The sequence below is a fragment of the Nansenia antarctica genome (genome assembly GCF_963989245.1).
Source record: "Nansenia antarctica genome assembly, chromosome: 6".
Taxonomy (NCBI): domain Eukaryota; kingdom Metazoa; phylum Chordata; class Actinopteri; order Argentiniformes; family Microstomatidae; genus Nansenia; species Nansenia antarctica.
Genome location: NC_137676.1, coordinates 21,739,311 through 21,763,882, shown reverse-complemented (window position 1 = coordinate 21,763,882; position 24,572 = coordinate 21,739,311). Strand labels below are relative to the sequence as shown.

Here is a 24,572-nt window from a genome sequence, read left to right as displayed (position 1 = left end):
GTGTAGAGGTATAGAGATGTAGAGGTGAGGGGCAGGTGTAGAGGTGTAGAGGTGAGGGGCAGGTGTAGAGGTGTAGAGGTGAGGGGCAGGTGTAGAGGTGAGGGGGCAGGTGTAGAGGTGTAGAGGTGAGGGGCAGGTGTAGAGGTGAGGGGGCAGGTGTAGAGGTGCAGGACAGATCTTCCCTTAGTCTTGACCCCTCTATAAACCATCCAGGTTTAGACTAGTTTTGCCCAGGGTACAGCTCAGCCTTCTCATAATAGCCCTGCTGACAAGCTATTGGGTGGAACTACAAGCTCTTGGGTGGAACTATAAGATCTTAGGTTGACCTACAAGCTCTTGGGTGGCCCTATAAAATGTTGTGTGGCACTACAAGCTCTTGGGTGGAACTACAACATCTTGGGTGGAACTCTAAGATATTGGGTGGACCTACAAGCTCTTGGGTGGACCTTGAACTGCACAGTTCCCGTAAAAGAAGGACATTCCTCCCCAGGGCAGTCCCACTCTAAATGCCCTGCACCTGCAAAAACATACTGGGCAATCCGTTGAGTGCAACATTAGCACACACCCTTCCCTGTGAGAACCAGCAAATTGCAGTCGTGCATAATATCCGAATTTATGATGAAAAAACATAAGCACTCACTCACTCACACACACACACACACACACACACACACACACACACACACACACACACACACACACACACGCACACAGTTAGTTATCTGCCCTGTATTCACAGTACTGCAATTTCCCACTTATTTATTTCATATTTAAAAAGACACCAACATGTCCTCTAATATGGTTATTATCTACGACATCTGTTATGGGCAGGTTGGTTGTTGAAGCACAGAATGTTCTCCCTGTGCCGGTGCCACCCAGACGGCCCCCCATGTTCCCTCCAGGATGTCCAACTATGTGTATGCGTGTGTGTGTATGCGTGTGTGTGTGTGTGTGTGTGTGTGTGTGTGTGTGTGTGTGTGTGTGTGTGTGTGTGTGTGTGTAGGCCGAGAGGTAGCAAGCAGGATAGAGCTGCATCAACCAAACATTTCCGGTGGTTTTAATACCATCCAATCCACACCTCTGCACCTGACCTCACACGGTCACGACCACACACGGTCGCGACCACACGATTGTACAGTTGTATTGTGACCATGTAAAGTGCAGGTTAAACGTAATCAACTTGAAGTTTTTACCACACGGTGGTGACCACACACGATTCGGACCACACTATTGCAGAGTACACTATTGTCGCTGTGTAAAAGGCACTTTAAACATGAACAGAAAACCTGACCACACGTGGACCTGACCACACGTGGTCCCCCTATCCCAGTCGACCAACCAGCTGCTCTCCAGACTGACTAGAGTCTCATTCACTGTTCAGTCACAAGAAACAGACTTCCAACAGTACAGATGTACAGGAGTAGGGCGGGTGTTATTATTGATACAGATTTTATACTGTAAAGGGGATGTGGTCAAGTGTGTTCTTCACAATGTGAAAAGAAACGGGGGCACCCTGGAGAAAGGAAATACATAAGCTTGCAATTACCACTCCGCTCTAGCAGAACCAAGCCTCCGTCTCGGTCCTCGAACGTGAAATTAAAAGAGTATTACTGTTTCTCATTGGTTTGATCATGCGTTGTTATGGCGATCTCCTCGGAGGCCCACTGCGGCCAATTACGGCTCTCGGGTTCTGTCTGGTTATATTTCCAAAGTCTCGTTTTTCACTTACAGCTGCGATTGGACGGCCCCCGGCTGCCAAGTCTGGCGGGAGGGGCGGCGGTGGTGCTGTAGTGGAGCTGGGGGGATTCTGGGAAGGCATAAGCTCAGGGTCAAAGGAAACGTACCAGACCTCCAGAAATGCTGCGGTCTAACTATCTCCCCACCCCTCTCCTCTGTCTGTGACACTTTCTTTGGGACCCCCCCCCCCCCCCCACACACACACACACCACCCTCCACCTCCCCCCCAACCCTTCAGTACCTCCTGAGCCCCTCCCCCCCACCCCCCGCCCCCCCCGGAATTCCAGAAATGCTGTGGTCCAACTATTGCCCAAACCCCTCTACACAGTCTGAGACACTTTCTTTGAGACTCCCCTGACCCCCCCCCCCCCGACACACACACTCACACAATCCCCTCAGCAACACCCCCAGGCCAGAACCCTGGTCCTACTGGAGCAGCTGGAGCAGATTCATGGTGAGATAAGTCAACACACGGAGACCGGTGGGGGAAAAAGGCCTCAGAGAGACGGATGTGTTTGCAGCACGACTGGCGTCACCGTCGGCGTCACTGAGTGCCATTAAAGAGGCTCCTGGAGCCATTAGGGTTAGGGCTTACTACCCCTGACCCCTGCCTGGTGATACCTGTGTCTAAGGCTTTCTACCCCTGACCCCTGCCTAGTGATAATTGTGTCTAAGGCTAGGGGCACGCACCTGGTGGGGGGTGTATGCCAAGGTTATGGGGTGTACGGTATAGTACGGTTTATATATACTGTCTATGCTAGCTGGTGGTGAAGCTAAGGCTACAGTCGTGGTAGCGACGGTGACTTTGCACAACTGTGCGCACACATATACATACATACACACACACACACTCACACACACACGCACGCACGCACGCACACACTCTCACACACACACACACACACACACACACACACACACACACACACACACACACAAGCTGAGCCTCCTCACTGCAGAGTTGAAAAGCCAGAGGTGTTGGAATGTGTGTCACTAGGGGTGCATTCAGGCATCTAACAGGACAGCTCTGATGGTTGAGGCATAGGGAACAGACCCCCACTGTGCTGTCCCTGAAGAACCCACAAACAGGCCTGTATGCCCTAGCGTCCCCTGGCCTCCCCTGGCCATACACACCATGTGAGGTCATTCCCTGACTGATGAACTGGTTGCTGAAACCAGTAGAGTTCAAACCCTGTAGAGTTCTATCAAAAGGCAACCACGTAAATCAGTACAGTACAGTTCCCCTGAGTGTTGCAAAGAACACATGTATAAGTCACATATTGTTTATGTTGTGGTTAGAAACTGTTAAAAGAGAGAAAGCCTGTCCTGTGAGAAAGAGCTGCTTTTGAAGAAACTAACCACACAACTCTATGCACAAGGACACACAACACACAAACACACAACACTACGCACACTGTCACCAGCTAACACACAAGAACACAGAACACATGAACACACAACTCACGACACTCTAGCACACAAACGCACAACACTCTAACACACAACACTCTAGCACGCCACATGCTAACTTACACACACGCAGCACGCTAACACAACATGCTCTAACACACTAACACACGAACACTCTAGCACACCACACTCTAACATATACGCACACACAACTCCAATAACACAGGAACACACTAAAACACAGACACCAACGTTACATAATCATGTCACAGCAGCCCCATTGATTCACGGCAGCTGCAGCTCACACACAGCCTTGTCACGCTAGAGCAACATTGTGGTGAAGACTTTGTTTTAAGAGTGTGTTCCACTTATGGCACGATCTCTCTGGGTTTCCAGCCAGTCCTGTCCGTGACAGAGGGGCCCGTCCTCTCTGATAGTCTGCCCCACATCTCCTCTAGATGACTATAACAGACTCTGCAGAAACACTCTAGTCTGGGTCACACAGGCTGAACAGACCTGCTATTGTTCTGCTCTGTGGGGCAGACGAGGTAGGGGAGAGAGAGACCGACAGGCAGGCAGACAGACAGAGAGAGAGAGACAGACAGACAGACAGACAGACAGACAGACAGACCGACAGACAGACACACAGACAGACAGACAGAGAGACAGGCAGGCAGACAGGCAGACAGACAGACAGACAGACAGACAGAGAGAGAGGTCAGCAGGCAGGCAGACGGATAGTTAGGTAGGTAGGTAGGCCGACAGACAGACAGAGAGACAGGCAAGCAGACAAACAGACCGTCAGACAGGCAGGGAGGTAAGCAGACAGACAGACAAACAGACCGTCAGCCAGGCAGGGAGGTAAGCAGACAAACAGACAGGCAGGGAGGGAGGTAAGCAGACAGACAGACAGACAGGCAGGGAGGTAAGCAGACAGACAGACAGACAGCCAACATGTGTTGTACTATTTTAAACTCAGACCCCCTGGTGAATCACTTGTAGACAGACGTCTCTCAGTAGTTCATTCATGACGAGAGACAGTGAGACAGGGGGGGGGGGGGGGGGGGTCTGTGTCTGCTGGGATCATCAGGCTGGATTCCCAGTAGAACATGCTTCTATACAGTACAGTATGTTCCAGGGAAAGATGGCGGAGGGACAAACCAGACAACAGGCCCATTGTAATGCATGGAATGGAATGAAGGATGGTATTAAACACACATGTTTAGGCTTGGGGTTTAGGCTAGGGCTAGGGTTGGGGTTAAGGCTAGGGTTAGGGTTGCGGTTAAGGCTAGGGTTAGGGTTGGGGTTAAGGCTTGGGTTAGGGTTACGGTCGACGTTTCCCTCTGATCTAATTAAGTGGTAAAAACAGCATGTAGATATTATTATATACATAAACTATAGTTGGAACCACGTTGGAAGGAATCTCAAGGACAGCTCTACCAATGTTGAGATAAAACTAACCCTGAACTGATAAACAGAGTTGTGTAAGACTCATAAGATAAAGCCAAACCACAAATTCTCATGACTTAAAAGGTTTGAACACATTGCATTGCCAGAATATGGCCAGGGCGGTCAACAGACTGTATCTGACGCATCCGAAGGATTCAGACGAAATGTTCTGGTCTCTTGTTTTGCTCCTGTTTTGAACAACTGAAGCAAAGTCAAACCCTTCTGGACCGTGGTGTGGTATGCACATGGGGTGCTGATTTTTCTGCCCTCCCTTTAAAAACTGGGTCAGATGCTGACAGTCTGTCTGTTTGACAGATAATTGACCGATTGCTTTCCCCTCCCACGTCACCACTTCCTCCATCCCACTGAGGTTCAAGTGCAACATTTTTGAAGAACATTCTGGCATGTTTTCGTTAGGGAGGGTTGAGGTGAGGGCTGTGGGCTATTTACATTAATAAATGTTCCATGTTATTTTTGAGCAAGGACATGGTGACCATGTATGTTGTCCACATACGGTACTACTGTGGTATGATTTCCTTGCTACCATTTACCTGGCTACAAGTGACTCAGAGGTAGAGAGAGTTGTTACTTTATTTACCTGGTGGTAGAGGTAGAGTGTTGTGGTTATTTAGCTGGTGTCAGGTAGAGGTAGAGAGAGTTATGGTTACTTACCTGGGGGTTATTGCATCAATGTCGCTAAAGGAAAATCCAGGCTTATTTTGATAAATCTCTCGAGACTTTCCTTTAACAACGTTGATGGAATACCTCCCTGGTGGCAGGTAGAGGTAATGTGTTGTGGTTATTTACCTGGTGGCAGGTAGAGTGTTCCCTGTTTTGGAGGGTGGTTATGAACCTGCACACACATGTTTACTCTTAAGAACAGGCCGATGTTCTATTTGGTCTAACACTTCAGAAAGGTTTCAGATTATGTTTATATATCTCACATTCCAAATGTGCTGCTGTTCCCTGATGGATATGTGCCACTGTGATTTTCCACTCCAACTCTTTGGTTTCCACATGACTCTGAACAACACCTGACACCAATAAAGAGAGTGTTACTCTCCATGCTAGATGAAAGAGGGAGTTGGAGACATTTCACACACTCAGTTTAACCGTGGCGACTGGGAGGGGTCCTCTCTGGAATGTAACTCTGGAAACAGATAACACCTAAACCACAACCCATACCTCCTAGACTCTCTCCTGGGGGTAGCAGAGTTTTTGATTGACGGGTGGTAGCTTGCGCTAAATAGATGGCGATGTGCTAAATCGATGGCAATGGTAGCGGTAGATGGTAACTTTTATTTCCGGGGCTATTCAGAAAACATTGGGGGCTCTCCCCAGACGCCCAGGCCTAACGACATCACTGACCATTCATTTTTTCATAGTAGGAAACAGCTGTTTTAACAGCTGTTAAACACCTACCCTAGAAAGGCATGTTGTTAATTGGTTTGTTTTGATGTAGATATGTTGCAGGTAGCCTATTATAATTGCACACTATACATGTTGATGACTTTATAATAAAATATGTTTTATTGCATGGAGAGAAGTGTGCGATATTAATATTTTCCTCTGATTATAATTTAAACAGAACAAAACAAACGCAAACACAGGGAAGCGGCTATGGTCCTGAAGTTGGGCTTGCACTCAATTGTTGCTATGCGAAGGCCAGTGGCGGCTGGTGCTAAAATGTTTGGGTGGGGCACAGGTTATGGGGGCATGCTCCACGGGGAAGAATATCAACTTTAAAATCTGGATTTACAGTCAATTTTAGCATGAGAATAGCTCTACCCCCCTGTACAGACCTCACCATCCCCTCTACCCCCCTGTACAGACCTCTTCATCCCCTCTACCCCCCTGTACAGACCTCTTCATCCCCTCTACCCACCTCTACAGACCTCTTCATCCCCTCTACCCACCTCTACAGACCTCTCCATCCCCTCTACCCACCTCTACAGACCTCTCCATCCCCTCTACCCCCCTGTACAGACCTCTTCATCCCCTCTACCCCCTGTACAGACCTCTCCATCCCCTCTACCCCCTGTACAGACCTCTCCATCCCCTCTACCCCCTGTACAGACCTCTCCATCCCCTCTACCCCCTGTACAGACCTCTTCATCCCCTCTACCCTCCTCTACAGACCTCTTCATCCCCTCTACCCTCCTCTACAGACCTCTTCATCCCCTCTACCCCCCTGTACAGACCTCTTCATCCCCTCTACCCTCCTCTACAGACCTCTTCATCCCCTCTACCCCCCCTGTACAGACCTCTCCATCCCCTCTACCCTCCTCTACAGACCTCTCCATCCCCTCTACCCCCCCTCTACAGACCTCTCCATCCCCTCTACCCTCCTCTACAGACCTCTCCATCCCCTCTACCCTCCTCTACAGACCTCTTCATCCCCTCTACCCCCCTGTACATACCTCCTCATCCCCTCTACCCCCCTGTACAGACCTCTTCATCCCCTCTACCCCCCTGTACAGACCTCTTCATACCCTCTACCCCCCTGTACAGACCTCTTCATCACCTCTACCCCCCCCTGTACAGACCTCTTCATCACCTCTACCCCCCCAGTTTTCTCTACAATTTCTACAATTTTCTCTCTACAGTTTCTACACGTCAACGTGTACCGAAACACTTGTTTCCAACGTGGTCCTACGTTTCTCCTACACCAAGACACATACAAAGAGCATAGAAACATACAAAGAGCATAGAAACATACAAAGAGCATAGAAGATACAATCAGAATACAGTCTGCCATTCCTTCTCCCAGCATCGATTTGGTTTTCCTATCATGACTGAAGGACAGATGATTCACTTACTTACACAAGTTTGACTTCGGTAATAGGTCCAGTTGCAATATCAAGTTGGGAACAAAAGATGCCTCCTTCTAATCCATTTGTTCAATTTGTTTACAAAGTCCGGTAGTGGAAAGCAGAACAACGCATTTGTTACTTCACATCCCGCTAGCCATGTTTTCTTCTCATACCAACCCCTCGTAAATCCTCGGTTATACGATTTTCCAATTTTCCCTGCCTTATAAACTTGCTTTATAATTAAATTTGGTCTGGGTGGTCCTAATTCCTTTACTGTTAATTTCTCCTGGTTGCTACGACGGCTGAACGGTGTTTCTTTTAAAGATTCAACCGAGTTGTTCAGAACATTACTAGCCATGGTGAAGCAGGTGAACGAACGTGACGCCGGCCGTATGACATGACGTAAGCACGTACGATTCTTTGTGCATGTCCCAAAACCCCATAGACAAATGACCGAATGGCCTGAAGTTACCAAAATAGATTTTACATGCAAGTCTACGAGAACAGCCTAGTGCAATTTCGAGTAGACTGAAAGTTGCCCTGAAAGGGGCGGGACTTGAAGCTGATTGGAACATACTCCACAGAACACAAGCTGATTGGACTATGATATACTCCACAGAACACTAGCTGATTGGACTATGATATTCAGAAGCAACACTGTCTAGAAGTCATAGAAAAAAAATCTCTCTCTTCTCCCTTTGGTGGGGCATTGTCCAATTGCCCCTAATGAACCAGCCTCCCCTGGCGAAGGCACTGGTCAAGATGTTCACTGGTCAGCCGATTTCTCTCTTGACATTTGATCACGCTTTATGAATAGCTTTAACAGAGTGCTCATAAGCGGAGTTTAAGCTTTCTGTTATCTGATTTTGGTGGGAATCTTTCATTAAAGCTACTGTGTTTTGCTTCGAAATAGCGTTTGATGTTAGCAACCTTGCTGACCACTACCGTTTGCAAGATAGTTGGTTTAGCAGTGTCATGTCCAGGTAGAATGAAGCAAAATTTGTCCATCTATTTTCGGTGTCAACTTTACATTTCTTTGTAGCCATTGCAATGAACTTACCCTAACCTAACCCTCATCTGTCTCACTTTCGATTCTCTGCAACTGACGTATTAATGCTAATGTTATGTGGCGAGCCAATGAAGGGGGCTGGACTATAGGGGAAATGTGGGGTGGAATTATGAGGGAACATTTCTTCTTTGATTGATTGCTGACATTATGAATTATGTTTGGAATAATGTCCCCCATCCCCCCAAAAAGAAATGCCAGACGGAAGAAGAAAACTTTTTTTTCCTTAAAATTATTATTTCCCTATCAACTTTTTTTTTTTCCTTCTGCCATTTCTCCCAAAATTCTCGCAGGCATTAAATCCACCCATCACGGGCCAACTATTGTGCACCAGGGTCCTAGACCTTCTCCTGTTCCCTAGACCCTCTCCTGTTACCTGCATACTCTTCTAAAGGTGTTAATCATTTGTTTCATCAGTAGATTCATCATTCCTGTAGCTTCATCAGCATGTTGGAACTCACAGACACCTAGTACCAGTAAACGGGAGAAGTCTGGGAAAGTCGGTTTAGGCTTACGCACACATGGGTTCAGCTACCACAGCAGCCTGGATTTCACTGACACAGCCAGAGGTATGACTTTACTGAGAAAAGCCCTCAGCACACCTCACAAGAATGTTCTTCTGTGGCTAAAAGCCTGCCAGATCTTTGTTAGCATGGACCAGTAGCGAAATCTAAAGCCTGTACACTGTTTTTAAAAAGGGCAGGGTTGGTTGTCCGAATTATAGAGATTACAAAGATGTTGTTCCTCTCCCCTTTGGCTCCCACACTGACTACTGTGCAGTTCAGAAAGATGTTTTACTAATGACACATCAAACTAATGAAATACAGGTAGGAAGTGAGCAAAGTACTAGTTCAACTAAATTACTGAATTGCTAAGTAGTGTGAATCTGTTGTTGTTCCTGATGTTCGATATTTTCTGAATTTTGTGTCGTGTTTGACCAAGGCTAAGTGACCTCAACACTGCAGGTAGCACCCTTAAGACATACAGGGCCCTATTATGCACTTCATCAATAAGACGAGGCGGTAGATCTAAACTTAAGACGTGGAGGCGTGGTCAAGGCCACTTTGCTATTATGCGTGCGGTAGTGGGCGCCTAAAACCCGGCGCTAAGCAAAGAAATTAGTCATGGGTGTGTTTTGGGCGTCTTCTCAATCAACCCAATCAGCGTGCCAGGTGCCATTCCCTTTAAGAACCGGCTGCGTTGAGTCATTAGCGCTATGCTATTATGGAAGTCCTAAGAAGGAGGTCAGCGCGCTTCTCTGCAGAAGAAAGTAACAAGCTCGTGCATGATTATTTTCTGAATAAACACGGCAATACCTCCGCTTGTGAGTTGAGAAGTGTTACAGAGGGGTCGCTGGAAGACTGCAGGAATGACAGATGTTGATGTCATTATATTACGCACGGCATGCTCGTACTGTATGTGCACAGCAGGGACGTGCCGTCCATATAAGCAGGGTTAGCAGTGCTTACCCAACGAAAAAAGAAAAAAGGACCGTGAAAATATTAAAATAAAAGTGCATGTAACCGTTTGTTTGTTTTCATTAAAAGAGTCGTATTTTAGGTCCCAGCGCAGCAGGAGTCATTCATTTTGACGTTGCATTTTTAGCGCCACCTGTAGGAGTAAAGCACTTACCTACTCTGCTGTGCATATAAGCACTCCTCTCTCTGCTTTCCCTCGTGTACATTCGAATGCGTGAAAATGTCTTTTTTATTTTTTTACGATGCCTCAGCCAGCTGTTTAATGTGGCCAGGGTAAGCATGCTTTCAGCCAATCAGAGTAGTTCTTTCATTCCGATAAGAGCTACTGATTGGCTATCATTTTCAAGTTCACAAGTTCACAAGTTAACAAGTTCACACTACTTTCTCTCGCCCGGCAGAATAGTTTATGCTAGCTCAAACGATCTAATCAATAAGGATAATGATGAGGAGAGTGTTTCTGAACAGAACTACGGCCCAGGTGTGTATATGTGTTTGTATAATAGTTATTGTAATAGTGTGTGTGTGTGTGTGTGTGTGTGTGTGTGTGTGTGTGTGTGTGTGTGTGTGTGTGTGTGTGCGTGTGGGCGCACATTTGTGTGTGTGTGAATGCTTAGTTGGTGGATGGTTTGTTATTTGCTCGTGTGTGCTTGGGGGGGTGGGGGAGGATGTGTGTGTGTGTGTGTCCGTGACATTGGTTCTGAACCAAAAGTGTTTGAGAGAGATAGAGAGGGCGGGTTTGTGATGTGATGTCAAGTGCCTGTGTGACAAAGTGTGAAAAGAAAGTGTGTTGTGAGTTTAGTATGGAGGTTGGAAACGGTGTGTGTCTGTGTTGTGCGTGTGTGCGTTAACTGCGTTTGCGATGTTGAAACTGGACTTGTAGATTTCAGCAGGCTGGCTACTTGAAAAGATCTTGGTTCAAAAAAGATTGAACAATGAGCACCCCTGATATAGTCGAAACTGGCAACTGTTTTTTTTGTTTTTGGTAATCTGATCACAAAGTGACCCTACAGTTTATTAGCGGGTTCTAGGGCATCAAAATTGCATTTCCTTGAAACTGCGTTCACTGATAGCGTGTATGTGTAATTACGTGTATTTCTATATTTTATGCTTACCCAATCTAAAAGCTCACGGCACGTGCCTGGTGCACAGTATGCGGAGGCAACATACTGTACAGCGCTGGCCTCTCCCTTCTGAAATAAAGCATTTATACTGTGACCGTAATTGACGTCTTGCCGTGTAGCCACGTGCGTGTTCATGTGTGCCCACATGCATGCGCAAACCGCGGAGGCGCGCTCGTGTTTCAAAACGTGCATGAAGTCTAAACTTAAGAACTTTTCAAACCACTTCTTAGCGCTAGGAGCAAAGTCAGATCGCATAATAGCAAGGGCGCCTAGTGCACTTCATTAACATTTATAAAACGGATGGGTGAAATCAAGCAATCTGATTGGTTCATAGCCGTGGTATATTGAGCGTATACCACAGCTACGATTAGTAGAGCCTCATCACAGTTCGAAATGAATACGCCTGTTTCACGGTCAACATTCCAAATATAACAGACTTTTAATTCAATCTCAAGGACATTTTATCAACTTAAAAAAAAATATATATAATAATCCTATGCAAAGTAACCATGTAGATTCCCAATATGTGGTCTGTTTATCAAAATAAAGCCTGTTTGAAAATGTGTCGAGACGTTTTCGGAGTGCCCTGCCTGCGTCCACTACAGCCGCGCGCTGTGACAACAGTTTTTTAGTGGGTGTACAATCAACGGAGACATCCAAATTAATGTAAATAAATAGATGCAAATAATGAAAATGTGTAAATAAATGCTAAATTCCTATGAAATCTACAATGCTAGTAGCCTAGGCTAATGAAAAAGAATGTTAGTGTTGTTGCTTAGCGACCAACTGCAATAAGAGGAACTATTTTATTTGAGGGGAACTATTTAGGATGATTAATTACGAATAAAAACTATTTGAATTTGAGTGTGCTTTTCTAATTCATATTGACAGTGTTGGTAACCGTTTTATAAAAGCAATAGCTCACTTCAGGCCAGTGGTATATGCTTATTATATCACAGCTAAGGGGGTTGCCGTCCCTCCGCTTCGCGTCGGGCCGAACAACGCCCCTTAGCTGTGATATAATAAGCATATACCACGGCCTGTCGTGAGCTATTGCTTAAATGAACACTCCCACAATGAGCAATATATGCACGGGAGTTTTACGTCTTATGTGTGGGCGCCTATCGACACCTGCATAATAGCAGTAGCGCGTATGAAGCGCATAATAAGGGTGGCGGTAGGTCTTAACCTGGCGGTGCGTCTTAATTAAGACTTAAGACGGCAAGTTAAGAAGTGCATAATAGGGCCCGCAGTGTCATCAGTCTGCGGAGACTGAAAGGGGAACAGGGATTTGTAGTGTGTATGTTGTTCTTGCAAGCATAAGCATGAACATGATCTCTCAGCACAGAGTCAGTTGGCCTTAATGTTCACCATTCACCCCAGGGGAAACCCATCTCTCCAATAACTGCTCTGGGGTCTGCGTTGTGCTATAGTTCCTAATGGTATAGCATTTGTGTTAGGGGTTAGGGTTAGGGGTTTGGAGTAGCATAGTAGTAGATGCTAAGACCGAGTTTTACCACAATTCAGTCCAAGGGAGGCTGGTGTAGGTAGAAATCGGAGCACGGGCTCATTGTAATGCTGCAAGAATGATCATCATTGGGGTTAGGGTTATTCATACTATTGCATACAGCTACAGACCAAGACAGGAAATAGATAGACAGGAAGTAGAATGTCAAGGCAGGACAGCCAGAGACATACAATATGTCTGCCATGTAAACATAGCTCAGCATACTGAGCATCCTTATCTAATCTAGAGGCCTAGTGCGTTTCTAAGCCAACACATCTTCCTCTTGAGGTTAACCTCAGAGGGTGTGTGTTACAGCCTGATAAGAGGAAACATAACTACATATTCTTGTAATTATTATATGTGTACTGCGAGATAAATATGTTCTTTCTTCTCCTCACCCCACAAGGCAAACTTGTCTAAACTTGGTGTGTACTGGTACAGTATGTACTGGTGTGTAGTGGTGTGTAGTTGTGTGTACTGGTGTGTACTGGTGTGTACTGGTCTGTAGTGGTGTGTACTGTGAGTAGTACTGGTGGGTACATCTCTGGCGTGTATTTGTATGTACTGGTATGTATATAAATGTTCAGTGTAAATTCAATGGTATGTCTAAATATGACATAAAAAAATTAGTAGATTCTACATGACGCTGCGATCAAACACCTACCCCTAACCCTAACATCTGAGATGAGAGAGAAACATCTGTCAAGGTCTGCTTCGCTGCTGACCGTTTGGCAAATAAACATTTGCACCTGAATGTACCTGGGTGAAACCGTACAGGAAAGGACAAGCCACATGTATTTACTAGATGGATGCAGAGCTTTGCTTTTAAATGTCTAATGAAAGAATAACATGCTGGGCTTATTTGAAGTTTCAGGAGAGAGTTAGGTCAAATTGGACAGGATGGCAGTCTATCACGCCATGCACTACACCTTGTTTGAAAAAACTAAAACGGTAGAGCAAATCTTTGGTGGTTTTTCTATGAGTTCAAGTAACATTTATTTTGGCACTATATGAGACAAACAAACCCCATTTGACTAACACCAAACTTAGTATTCAAAGGCTTTACAGGAAATCAATTAGCAGAGGAATGTAGCTGCTGGCCAAGTCACATTCCCGGCTGAGCCTGCCCAGTGCTACCTGTCACCGTTCACCCATCACAGATGTACAACGGTTGTTTGGGTTCCCGGTTTCCTCTGCTTTGTAGAAATGGGAAAATTAGCAGAAGAAATTAGAGGAAATAAAGTTTTCCATCCTTAGTCACCCCTGTTTAGGTAGGCCCCACCCCAGAATGAAGTTTACACCTGGTCACATATGAAAGGTACTCTCTGACCCTAACCATGGTCACACCCGTACACGCCTGTACAAGATACCAAGTTAACTTTTTAGACTACTCCCCTGCACTGTGCCTCCAGAGACACCTGCTTCCCCCCCTATAATGTTTCTCTTGAGACATCTACTACCTCTTTGTACTGTTTCTCCAAATAAAATAAAAACGTTCTTCTTCTAGCACGATGACTGCCAATGGCCACTGGCCTGAGCTAGACTACTTTTCCTGCTATGACTGGTGGATTGATGATTCATTTACTTCAAATTTCAAATGTATTGATTGAAAGTCACTTTGGAATAAGGCGTCTCCTAAATGCCAAAAAAGTACATGTAAATGTAAAAATGTAAATCAACTACATCATCAACTAAATCATTAACTACATCATCAACTATATCATCAATTACATCATCAACTACATCATCAATTACATCATCAACTACATCAGGACACCATGAACTATATCATCAACTACACCATGAACTATATCATCAACTACATCATCAACTACACCAACTATATCATCAACTACATCATCAACTACATCATCAACTATATCATCAACTGTATCATCAACTACATCATCAACTATATAATCAACTACACCATCAACTACATCATCAACTACATCATCAACTACATCATCAACTATATCATCAATTACATCATCAACTACATCATCAATTACATCATCAACTACATCAGGACACCATCACCTACATCATCAACTACATCATCAACTACACCATCAACTACATCAGGACACCATCAACTACATCATCAACTACATCATCAACTACATCAGGACACCATCAACTACATCATCAACTACATCATCAACTACATCATCACCTACATCATCAACTATATCATCAACTACATCATCAACTACATCATCACCTACATCATCAACTACATCATCAATTACATCAGGACACCATCAACTACATCATCAACTACATCATCAACTACACCATCAACTACATCATCACCTACATCATCAACTACATCATCAACTACATCATCAACTACACCATCAACTACATCATCACCTACATCATCAACTACATCATCATCTACATCATCAACTACATCATCAACTACATCATCACCTACATCATCAACTATATCATCAACTACATCATCAACTACATCATCAACTACATCATCAACTACATCAGGACACCATCAACTACATCATCAACTACATCATCAACTACACCATCAACTACATCATCACCTACATCATCAACTACATCATCAACTACATCATCAACTACATCATCAACTACACCATCAACTACATCATCACCTACATCATCAACTACATCATCAACTACATCATCAACTACATCATCAACTACATCATCAACTACATCAGGACACCATCAACTACATCATCAACTACATCATCAACTACATCATCACCTACATCATCAACTACATCATCACCTACATCATCACCTACATCATCACCTACATCATCACCTACATCATCAACTATATCATCAACTACATCATCACCTACATCATCAACTACATCAGGACACCATCACCTGCATCATCAACTACATCATCAACTACATCATCACCTACATCAGGACACCTCCAACTCCCTGGAGAGACCAGAAGCAGCAGGGTAGGCAGGTGGAACACTGACACAGAGAGGTTGAGGGGGCTGCTTAAGAGCCTGACACAGAGAGGTTGAGGGGGCAGCTTCAGAGCCTGTCTATATTGGGGATGCAGCGCTGTGCCGTGATGCTGTTAAGACCATATACTGCAACTGTAAAAAGAACAGAGAAGGTGGGAGGTTAGTTCTGTCCAGGTGAGGGTCACAGTGGTGTGTTACAGTTCCCTGCAGGCATGTGTGTGGCCATGAATCTCTCTGGTTGAAATAAAATGTTCTTCTGTTTGTTGAAAGAAGCTCAATACCATGGCGCTTTCTGTGTGGATCTTTCCAGTCTAAACAGTAGTGGCCAGTTTCTCCTGCACATCCTGCCTTTTTTTCCATTTTTTTGTTTATATCAACTCTCCCTTTCAGTCCCCAATTATGTTCATTTGTTTCCTGCTTTCATAGAGAATGTCATTTGTGTTTGTGGGTTATGGTCAGGAATCAGGATTAGCTGTGTGTTTGCTGTTGGTTAGTTTTAAGTTACCAACAATGTAGTGGTTATATCAGTGCACATCTGGGTTCTGAGGTACCTCAGTCAGCCTCAGAGCTGAGGGTTCAGGTTAGGATAAGGTAACTAATTATGTTCACTAGTTACCTCAGAGCTGAGGGTTCAGGTTAGGATAAGGTAACTAATTATGGTCACTAGTTACCTCAGAGCTGAGGGTTCGGGTTAGGATAAGGTAACTAATTATGGTCACTAGTTACCTCAGAGCTGAGGGTTCGGGTTAGGATAAGGTAACTAATTATGTTCACTAGTTACCTCAGAGCTGAGGGTTCGGGTTAGGATAAGGTAACTAATTATGTTCACTAGTTACCTCAGAGCTGAGGGTTCGGGTTAGGATAAGGTAACTAATTATGTTCACTAGTTACCTCAGAGCTGAGGGTTCGGGTTAGGATAAGGTAACTAATTATGTTCACCAGTTACCTCAGAGCTGAGGGTTCGGGTTAGGATAAGGTAACTTATGTTCACTAGTTACTTCAGTCAGCCTCATAGCTGCGGGTGCCATAATGAGCTAATGTTGAGATCTCTGCCACGTGTTCAGTTTGAATAGTGGTGGAGGGTTGGGGTTAGGGTGGTGTAGGAATGGTGGGTTTGAAGGCTCAAAGCAGGGAACATTCCTCCAACTAGCTGCCAACTGCCAATTATAGAATGGAACTGGATATGAATGAAGGCAAATAATCTCTCTTCTGGTTTCCTTTGGTGTTCAGTACGTTTGGTGCAAAGTTGCTCCCAGACACTTGTGAATGATTAACCTTTCAACTGAACTAGCCTGTCAAAAGCTGGTTGTTTAATGTCTGATTCCTTTAATATTTCAATTTAATTTGTAGTATTTTCTACTTGAATTAGTAGTGTTTCAGGTGGTGAACAGTACTGCTATGTATGAGATGGAGATAGCCTATAGGACATCCTCGGACACAGTTAGAATTATTATTCTTTGTAGTTTCTTCTATTTGCTCATTAAATGATATCCAAAAATATTGTGTGTTCTGTGTTTTTCAGTTATCACTAGGTGCACCTCATTTTATTTATAATTTGTGGCATTTTGTGACGCAGCTCTCCAAGTTGGCAGTCACGTCCCCACTCCCTAACACTACATTCCGTGTGTTTGAACAATGAAGGCTACGTAGCACTAATGGTGCATTCATGACATGAAACTCTAACATTTCCAACTTGGAAACTTGTTGTACAAAGAGTTTCCCAGAGTATCAGAATCAACCAAAACAACACAAATAACGTAAATCTTTACTCTGAGGTTCTGAGTTTCCGACTGCAGAGGAACACATCGTGTGCATGTTGCCAGCAGTATGATTTATCATGAGCTGCGGCCTGTTATGCAAACATAGCACGTCAGCATTGACGATGATGGTGACCAAGTCATCCAATCGGAGTTTGAATAGCTACTATGACATCAGACATGGTGATCCTACCTGACCACCAGATGAAACTCCACCTTGTCCAAATATGGTCTGTTCCAGTAGTAGCTGCAACCGTAATGGTTCCACAGGATGCTTGGAGTTTACCTCTGTGTTCAACTCTGACATCATCTCTCCTCCTAACTTGGCCAGACAAGACAGCCTTGTGGGAGGGGCTTCTGTCCTGCAGCTCCTCTGTCATCGGCCCATTGCGGTTCCTGGCGAGGTCATGGTGCCTGGGAGGTGAGCAGATGGGGGAATGCTCCTCAATGATCTCCTAGGAATCTGACCCTCCATGTTGAACTGAGAGACATATCAGAAGTGAGATACACTATCCCCCATAGCCTCCTTTTTGTTGTTGTTTATTGTCCTGCTGTCCTCCTGTTGTTTATTTTCCCTTTTTTTCCTGTACAGTTTCCTGGAGTTTGAGAAAGGCATTTTTAAATAAAATGGAAATGGAAAGTCATCTATGCTCGGGCCTGAGGCCACTGGCACTCAAAATGCTAGAAGAAGGAAGAATTGTTGTTGTTGTTTTTGTGCTAATTATAGGCATCTGACATCACATCAGATACAATATGTACTGTGTCTCAACACAACACAGTTCAGTATGTTTCTCAGTTCAGCGTGTGGGACAGTGGGATATCTAGTGAGGTAGGATGGGCTGAGAGTAGCTGATGGGTGGAATTAAAAAAGGAAATCTCAAGAACTACAGTATATCAATTAAAATGAAGCATATCTTGTATGTACACCAGAAATAATACCAAATATACCATAATGGACTGAAATTGCCATGTGTAAAACATTTAATTATATGAAGATTTTAATATATTATATATATATATATTATATATAATATATTAAATATATGTATTATGTGAAAACAAATACAACAAACAAAGTACTTGGATCCTCTGTTGAGGTGTCAGATATAGTATGGACCTGTATCTCAGTTCAACCTGTGTTGAGGTGTGGTGTCAGATATAGTATGGACCTGTATCTCAGTTCAACTTCTGGTTCATAATGAGCACCCAGATACCAGATGGCATCCATTAAACTCACACGGTCACCGTGAAGTATTAGCACAGTGGTTTATCAGGCTAGAATTCATCATCAAGATAACTCTACATTTGTTTAAATACACAACTCTGCTGTTAGCTGCCAGAGCTCGTTATGACATCACTTTTCGTGTTAGCCGGTTGTGGTCCAACATTAGTGTGTTGAAATTGATGCTTTTTAATTAAAAATGTCATATGCCTTTTCTGGAATGTTGAAAATGTTATAATGATTTTTTTTTTTAAATGGCTTTTTAGAACACGAGACGTACAGTTCCTCCTAATCATAGATTAGATCTTTGGTTTGGTCAGAAGCACAATCATAACAGATGAAATACCTCAGCAGGACATTGGTAACGTGAACAGAGGCACGTAAACGGCAGAGCCGTGGATGTGGAAAAGTACAACTGGAATAACACTGCACAGACAATTAGGCTTTGGCAGCCACTTTTATGCACTGCTGATGTAGGTGTTTGTTATTCTTGTACTGGGAACAACAAACCTCAGCAGGATTTTCCCTATAACAGCCTAGCCCTATAGGGATGGAGGGAGCTAGTCACATGACCACTGACTGGTCCTATAGGGGGGGGGTGTCACTAACCTGGCTCAGAGTCAGTAACAAAGGGGAAACAAGTCATGGGTAAATGTAAATAATCAAGATTTTATTATTAACTAAGGAAAAACAAGCAATAATACAAATGGGGTGTGAAAGTCAGTATCATCAATGGTACCGACAGGGTGTGGGTGAGTGGTCTGTATGTGTATGGAATGTTGTAAGGTGTAAACATAGGAAAAGAGGGTTGCCACCAACGAATGATCAAAAGGTGCTCCTGTATGGAGAGAGAGAGAGACAGACTGCTGAAAACAGCACATGTTAAATAGGCACAGTCACAGGTGTGCTGCATCAGCCAAGCCTCCTCTCCCCACTGCCATCCTGCAACACAGAATCAAGGACAAGACAGCAGTGGAGGGAGGAGGGGGGTTGTTGCCGTAACAGGGGGGTTAGTCACATGGCCACTGACTGGTCCTATAGGGGGGGGCGGCTAGTCACATGACCACTGACTGGTCCTAAAGGGGGGGGACTAACCCACACCAAGCCGGCTAGTCACATGACCACTGACTGGTCCTTTCTAGCTGCTGTCTGCCACCCTCCAACCCTGACCCCTCTCTCACCCAAACCAGATATAGAGTAGTTGTCATCATCTCTCTGCCTGGTGCCCCTGTGTGGGTGTTGTGTACTCAAAAGAGGAAAAATAGATTTCCTATTGTCTGCACCTCGCGTGGGGAATGTCGGATTCGAAATAGCTGCCGTGCCGCTAGAGCTAAAGTTTCAGCCCCTTTTAGCCATCGAGGAGAAGCAGAGAGCATGACATTAAAGGCTAACAGACCTGAAAGTGTGGAACCTTCGGTCTACTGCCTGAGGAATGTCTGGGGAAAGGTGGGCTCCAGCGGGTGCCCAGGAGGGCTTAGAGAGAGGGAGAGGGGGAGAGGGAGGGAGAGAGGGAGAGAGAGAGGGAGAGAGGGAGAGAGAGAGAGAGGAAGAGAGAGAAGGAGAGAGAGGGAGAGAGAGAGGGAGAGAGAGAGAGAGGGAGGGAGAGAGAGAGAGAGAGGGAGAGAGAGTGAGAGAGAGGGAGGGAGAGAGGGGAGAGACAGAAGGAGAGAGAGAGAGGGAGGGAGGGAGAGAGAGGGAGAGAGAGAGAGAGAGAGGGAGAGAGAGTGAGAGAGAGGGAGGGAGAGAGGGGAGAGACAGAAGGAGAGAGAGAGAGGGAGGGAGAGAGATAGATAGAGAGAGCTCAGTGAGACTCAGGCAGCCTGATAAAGGGAACATGAGGCTAACTAACCGCTACTGTAAGTCCTACCACACACACAGCAAAGCAGTTCATAAAAACACAGTCATCCAGACAGACAACACGGTCACGGAAAACCCACACCAAGCCGTTATTGAATCAGGATATCGAGCACACAGCCTAATACACCATAGCAATAAGCTGCTACTCTTTAACACAAAGGGGGTAAAGAGGAACTAGGTAGGCTGGCATCCCCACCAATGAGTCTGTGTTGACAGACAGGGTACATTAACATCCCACTCACTGACTGGCTCGTCTGCTCTGCACTGTACTGTTAGCTCAGCCCTAGAACATTCCCTTATAAGGACACGCTTCCTCCCCGCTAGTAAGAGTATGTCTGCTGGCGCTGCCTCGCATTCCTGCAGCTCCGAGTTTTCTCTGGGAGTTTTTCATTTCCGATTCGGTGGTTGGCCGAGGTGCAGGGCTGCCTTTCATAAGACGTGAGGTGGGGAGTCTGGGGGCCGCGAAAATATACAAACCCCAGAGTCTAGCCTCTTTCCTGCAGGCAGCCCTGTCGTCTGCTCTGTGTCTTCATGGCCCGATGGGGGTAAACTAGGATCCCGCAGCAGGAATGCGGCACACCTGCGCTTTCAAGTCCTGTAGACTAAACCTTATTACCCCAGGTGAAAGCACAAGGCTATTAAAAGACAGGGAATTGTAACTGCTGAATAGAGCTTATGAGAAAGTGTCTGTAGATTGGGTAGTGATGTGGGTTTGACTACACATAAGGTCTTATTAAACTCACCTTTAAAGACCTGGTTGATTTGACCTATACCTCACTGACTTGTTGTTGCTAAGGCGATGGAACAACCCCATCCACTGGTTATCAGTACGGCATGTTCTCACCTCAAAGGCCCTCATAAAAGTCACATATTCACCAGCACTTTATTTTGCAGTACAGCAATAACTAGGTATTTACTTTAAAATTACATATTAAATGTTATTTCCATAATGATATTATCATCATATTAATTTGAACTTGTTTGTTTCATTGACACACAAACACTAAGTGTCTTTTATGTCCACGCTTTTCAATATTGTGTTTAATCCTTTGAAAAGTAACAGCAAACACCTTCATCTTGGTATACTAGGAAAATATCAGAGGATACAGTACAGTAAAATAAAGGGCAACCAAATATTCTGTAGTAGTAGTGACTAACTCACTAACAATCCTCTCTCTGAACAAACTACAACCTATGGTTAATATGACCACATGTAAGACTGCCTGTGTAAGATATATTTAAAGCTAATGAAGTCACAAGAGAAGAATCCTTGTATGATGATCTCAGAGATGGGAGAGCAGCATAACAACCATCCATTTCTCCAACGCTAACCCCTAGCCCTGTTACACAATAAATAAAAGGAAAGTGGCCGGATTGTGCCAAGACTGCACTTTTATTTTGCTATGTGACAGAAGTTTGGTTTCAGACAGGAGGAATGCGAGCGTCAGTGGTGGGGGGAGGGAGGTGGGCGGGATGGGGAGTGCAGGGGGGGGGGGCGCGAGTCTAGAGAGAAGGGGGGGTGCAGGAAACTTGGAAAGAATGCCAAGAATGTTCATGTTTGTCCAGGACTGAGTCCATTCAGCCACTGGCACGTCACAGCAAGGCAGCGTGTATAAAAGCAGGGAGAGCTCCCAGCTTCAGACACAGAACTTCTCCTCCTCTACTCTGAGAGCAACAGCACAGCTCCACTACTGAAGCTAAACTCTAGCTTGGACCAAGACAACAACCAACCGACCACACTCACGGAGGAAGACTAGAAAATACATTTCTATAACTAGATCGATTCGATCAGACTACTTTGAGAGACTCGAACGAAAAAGAGACTAAGGAAGACGTATTTTGAGGAAGACTTGTTTTCTTTTTTAGAAACGAAGAAAAGCAAAATGTCTGCTGGAATGAACAACCTGAGAGTGATATCTTTCATCTGCCTCACTGCCCACCTCTTCTACTTGGTAAGCCAAAGACACTTTGAATGATGGTGTAATGCTGAGTCCATGAGCTATGTTACTGTCCATGCTACAGCGATTGAAATGCTTGTGTAAATAGATACATACAAGTGACATGTTCATGTATGCTTGAGACTGTAGACTATGTTGTGAATAAAGGGTTCCCCACCTCTACTGAGCCCTCGAAACCCTTAACTGAAACTCAGTTTCAAACTGTTTTAGCTGTATCTGTTAACTGTGTCTAACCGGTGGTCCTGTCTGTTCTGTGTGGTCCACAGGCTGAGGCCCAGGAGTGCAGTGGCCAGTGTGTCTGCCCTGCGGAGTCCCCCCAGTGCCCGCCAGGTGTCAGCCTGGTTCCCGATGCCTGCGGCTGCTGCCGTGTGTGTGCCAAGCAAATGGGAGAACTGTGCACAGAGAGGGACGTGTGTGACCCACACAGAGGTCTCTTCTGTGACTTTGGATCCCCCACCAACCGTCGGATTGGAGTCTGCACAGGTGAGTCAAACTCTCACAGCCTGGTCTCCAAAGAGAGCTGTAGTCAGTTATTTACCCTAGCCCTCCCTCCCCGACCATCTCTAGAATGACACCTGACCTGACCTGACATTTTCCTCTGCTCTTCCCCTCCACAGCTAAAGATGGCGCCACCTGTGTGTTTGGTGGGATGGTGTACAGGAGTGGAGAGTCCTTCCAGAGCAGCTGCAAATACCAGTGCACGTGCATGGACGGGGCCGTAGGCTGCGTGCCCCTGTGCAGCATGGACATCCGTCTGCCCAGCCCAGACTGCCCCATGCCTCGCCGCGTCAAGGTGCCTGGGAAGTGCTGCGAGGAGTGGGTGTGTGACCAGCCCCAGCGACAGACAACCTTTGTTGGCTCCGCCCTCGCAGGTGATTCTCACACCTGGACACCCGTCCTGTAGATACTGACAGCACAGATAGGCGTCCTGAAAGAAGAGGGATATACAGGAGAGATACTTGTAGTAGAGACCATAGACAGTAGAGATAGCAGACACGACAGATAGAGAGACCGGCAGACGGTAGAGATAAACTTAAGAGACTGACCGCGTTTTTTTGCCTTCTTTACAGCTTACAGAGAGGAGGAGACGTACGGGCCTGACCCCTCCCTCATGAGGGACAACTGTCTGGTCCAGACCACCGAGTGGAGCGCCTGCTCCAAGACATGCGGCCTGGGAATCTCCACACGCGTAACCAATGACAACCGCGAGTGCCGCCTGGAGAAACAGTCCCGCCTCTGCATGGTCCGACCCTGTGAGTCCCACATGGAGCAGAGCATCAGGGTAAGCACTTTAACCTTGATCCCTGACCCCTAGCCTCCCTACACCTAACCCAAACTAGCCTCATCCAACCCCTGAACTCTGACCCCTAGTCTCCCTACACATACACACACACACACACACACACACGCACATAACCGAAGATACTCTTCCTCAAAGAATGGCTACTTATATGTGTTTTGCTTTGCTTGTCTCAACAGAAAGGGAAAAAGTGCATCCGCACCCCAAGAGTTTCCAAGCCAATGAAGTTTGAGATCTCCGGCTGCACCACCACCAAGTCATACCGACCCAAGTTCTGCGGTGTGTGCACGGACGGGCGCTGCTGTACCCCCCACAGAACCACCACCCTGCCCATGGAGTTCAAGTGCCCCGACGGACAAGTCATGAAGAAGCAGATGATGTTCATCAAGACCTGCGCGTGTCACTACAACTGCCCTGGCGAGAACGACATCTTCGAGTCCATGTACTACAAGAAGATGCTGGGTGACATGGCGTAAAAAAAACAAAAAAACATCAGAAGAAGAAAGAAACAACAAATGAAGAAACAACAAACAATGGCTCTTAACTTGAATCCAACAGATATCCATCTCATCTCGCTGCACAATATTTGTTTTATAATTTTTTGATTTTTCTCATTTTTACTTTTTACATTTTGTACAAGGACAGAAACGTATATGCACCTATTCAATATAAATGTATGAGTGTACTGGATGGACGTCTACAGAACCACGAAAGACAGGTGGCTGCTCTTCAGCCCCCAAAAGAATACTGCACTATAGTACTACTCTGTACTAGTTGGCAAACGCCAGTTCCCCTCCCCTAAACTTTGGTGGGTGTGTCTTCTCACTGGGTCGTAGCACCCGCAGTACCACCAATTCCCCAGTAGGGGCCCCACCAGAGTGCGAGCTGAATGTGGCCTTGTGTCGAAGTGACTGTGGACAGT

The 24,572-nt window shown here is 45.5% G+C and overlaps 1 protein-coding gene across 1 annotated transcript; it reads left to right on the top strand.

The window, feature by feature from the left end:
• Positions 1–22,275: 22,275 nt before the first annotated feature.
• Positions 22,276–24,126, top strand: ccn2a (cellular communication network factor 2a; the record flags this gene model as incomplete). The annotated part of the gene is made up of 5 exons (XM_080533637.1): positions 22,276–22,344; positions 22,617–22,833; positions 22,968–23,222; positions 23,421–23,632; positions 23,830–24,126. The coding sequence occupies 5 exons, from the start codon at positions 22,276–22,278 to the stop codon at positions 24,124–24,126; spliced, it is 1,050 nt and encodes a 349-aa protein (XP_080389763.1).
• Between the last annotated feature and the right edge of the window lie 446 nt (positions 24,127–24,572).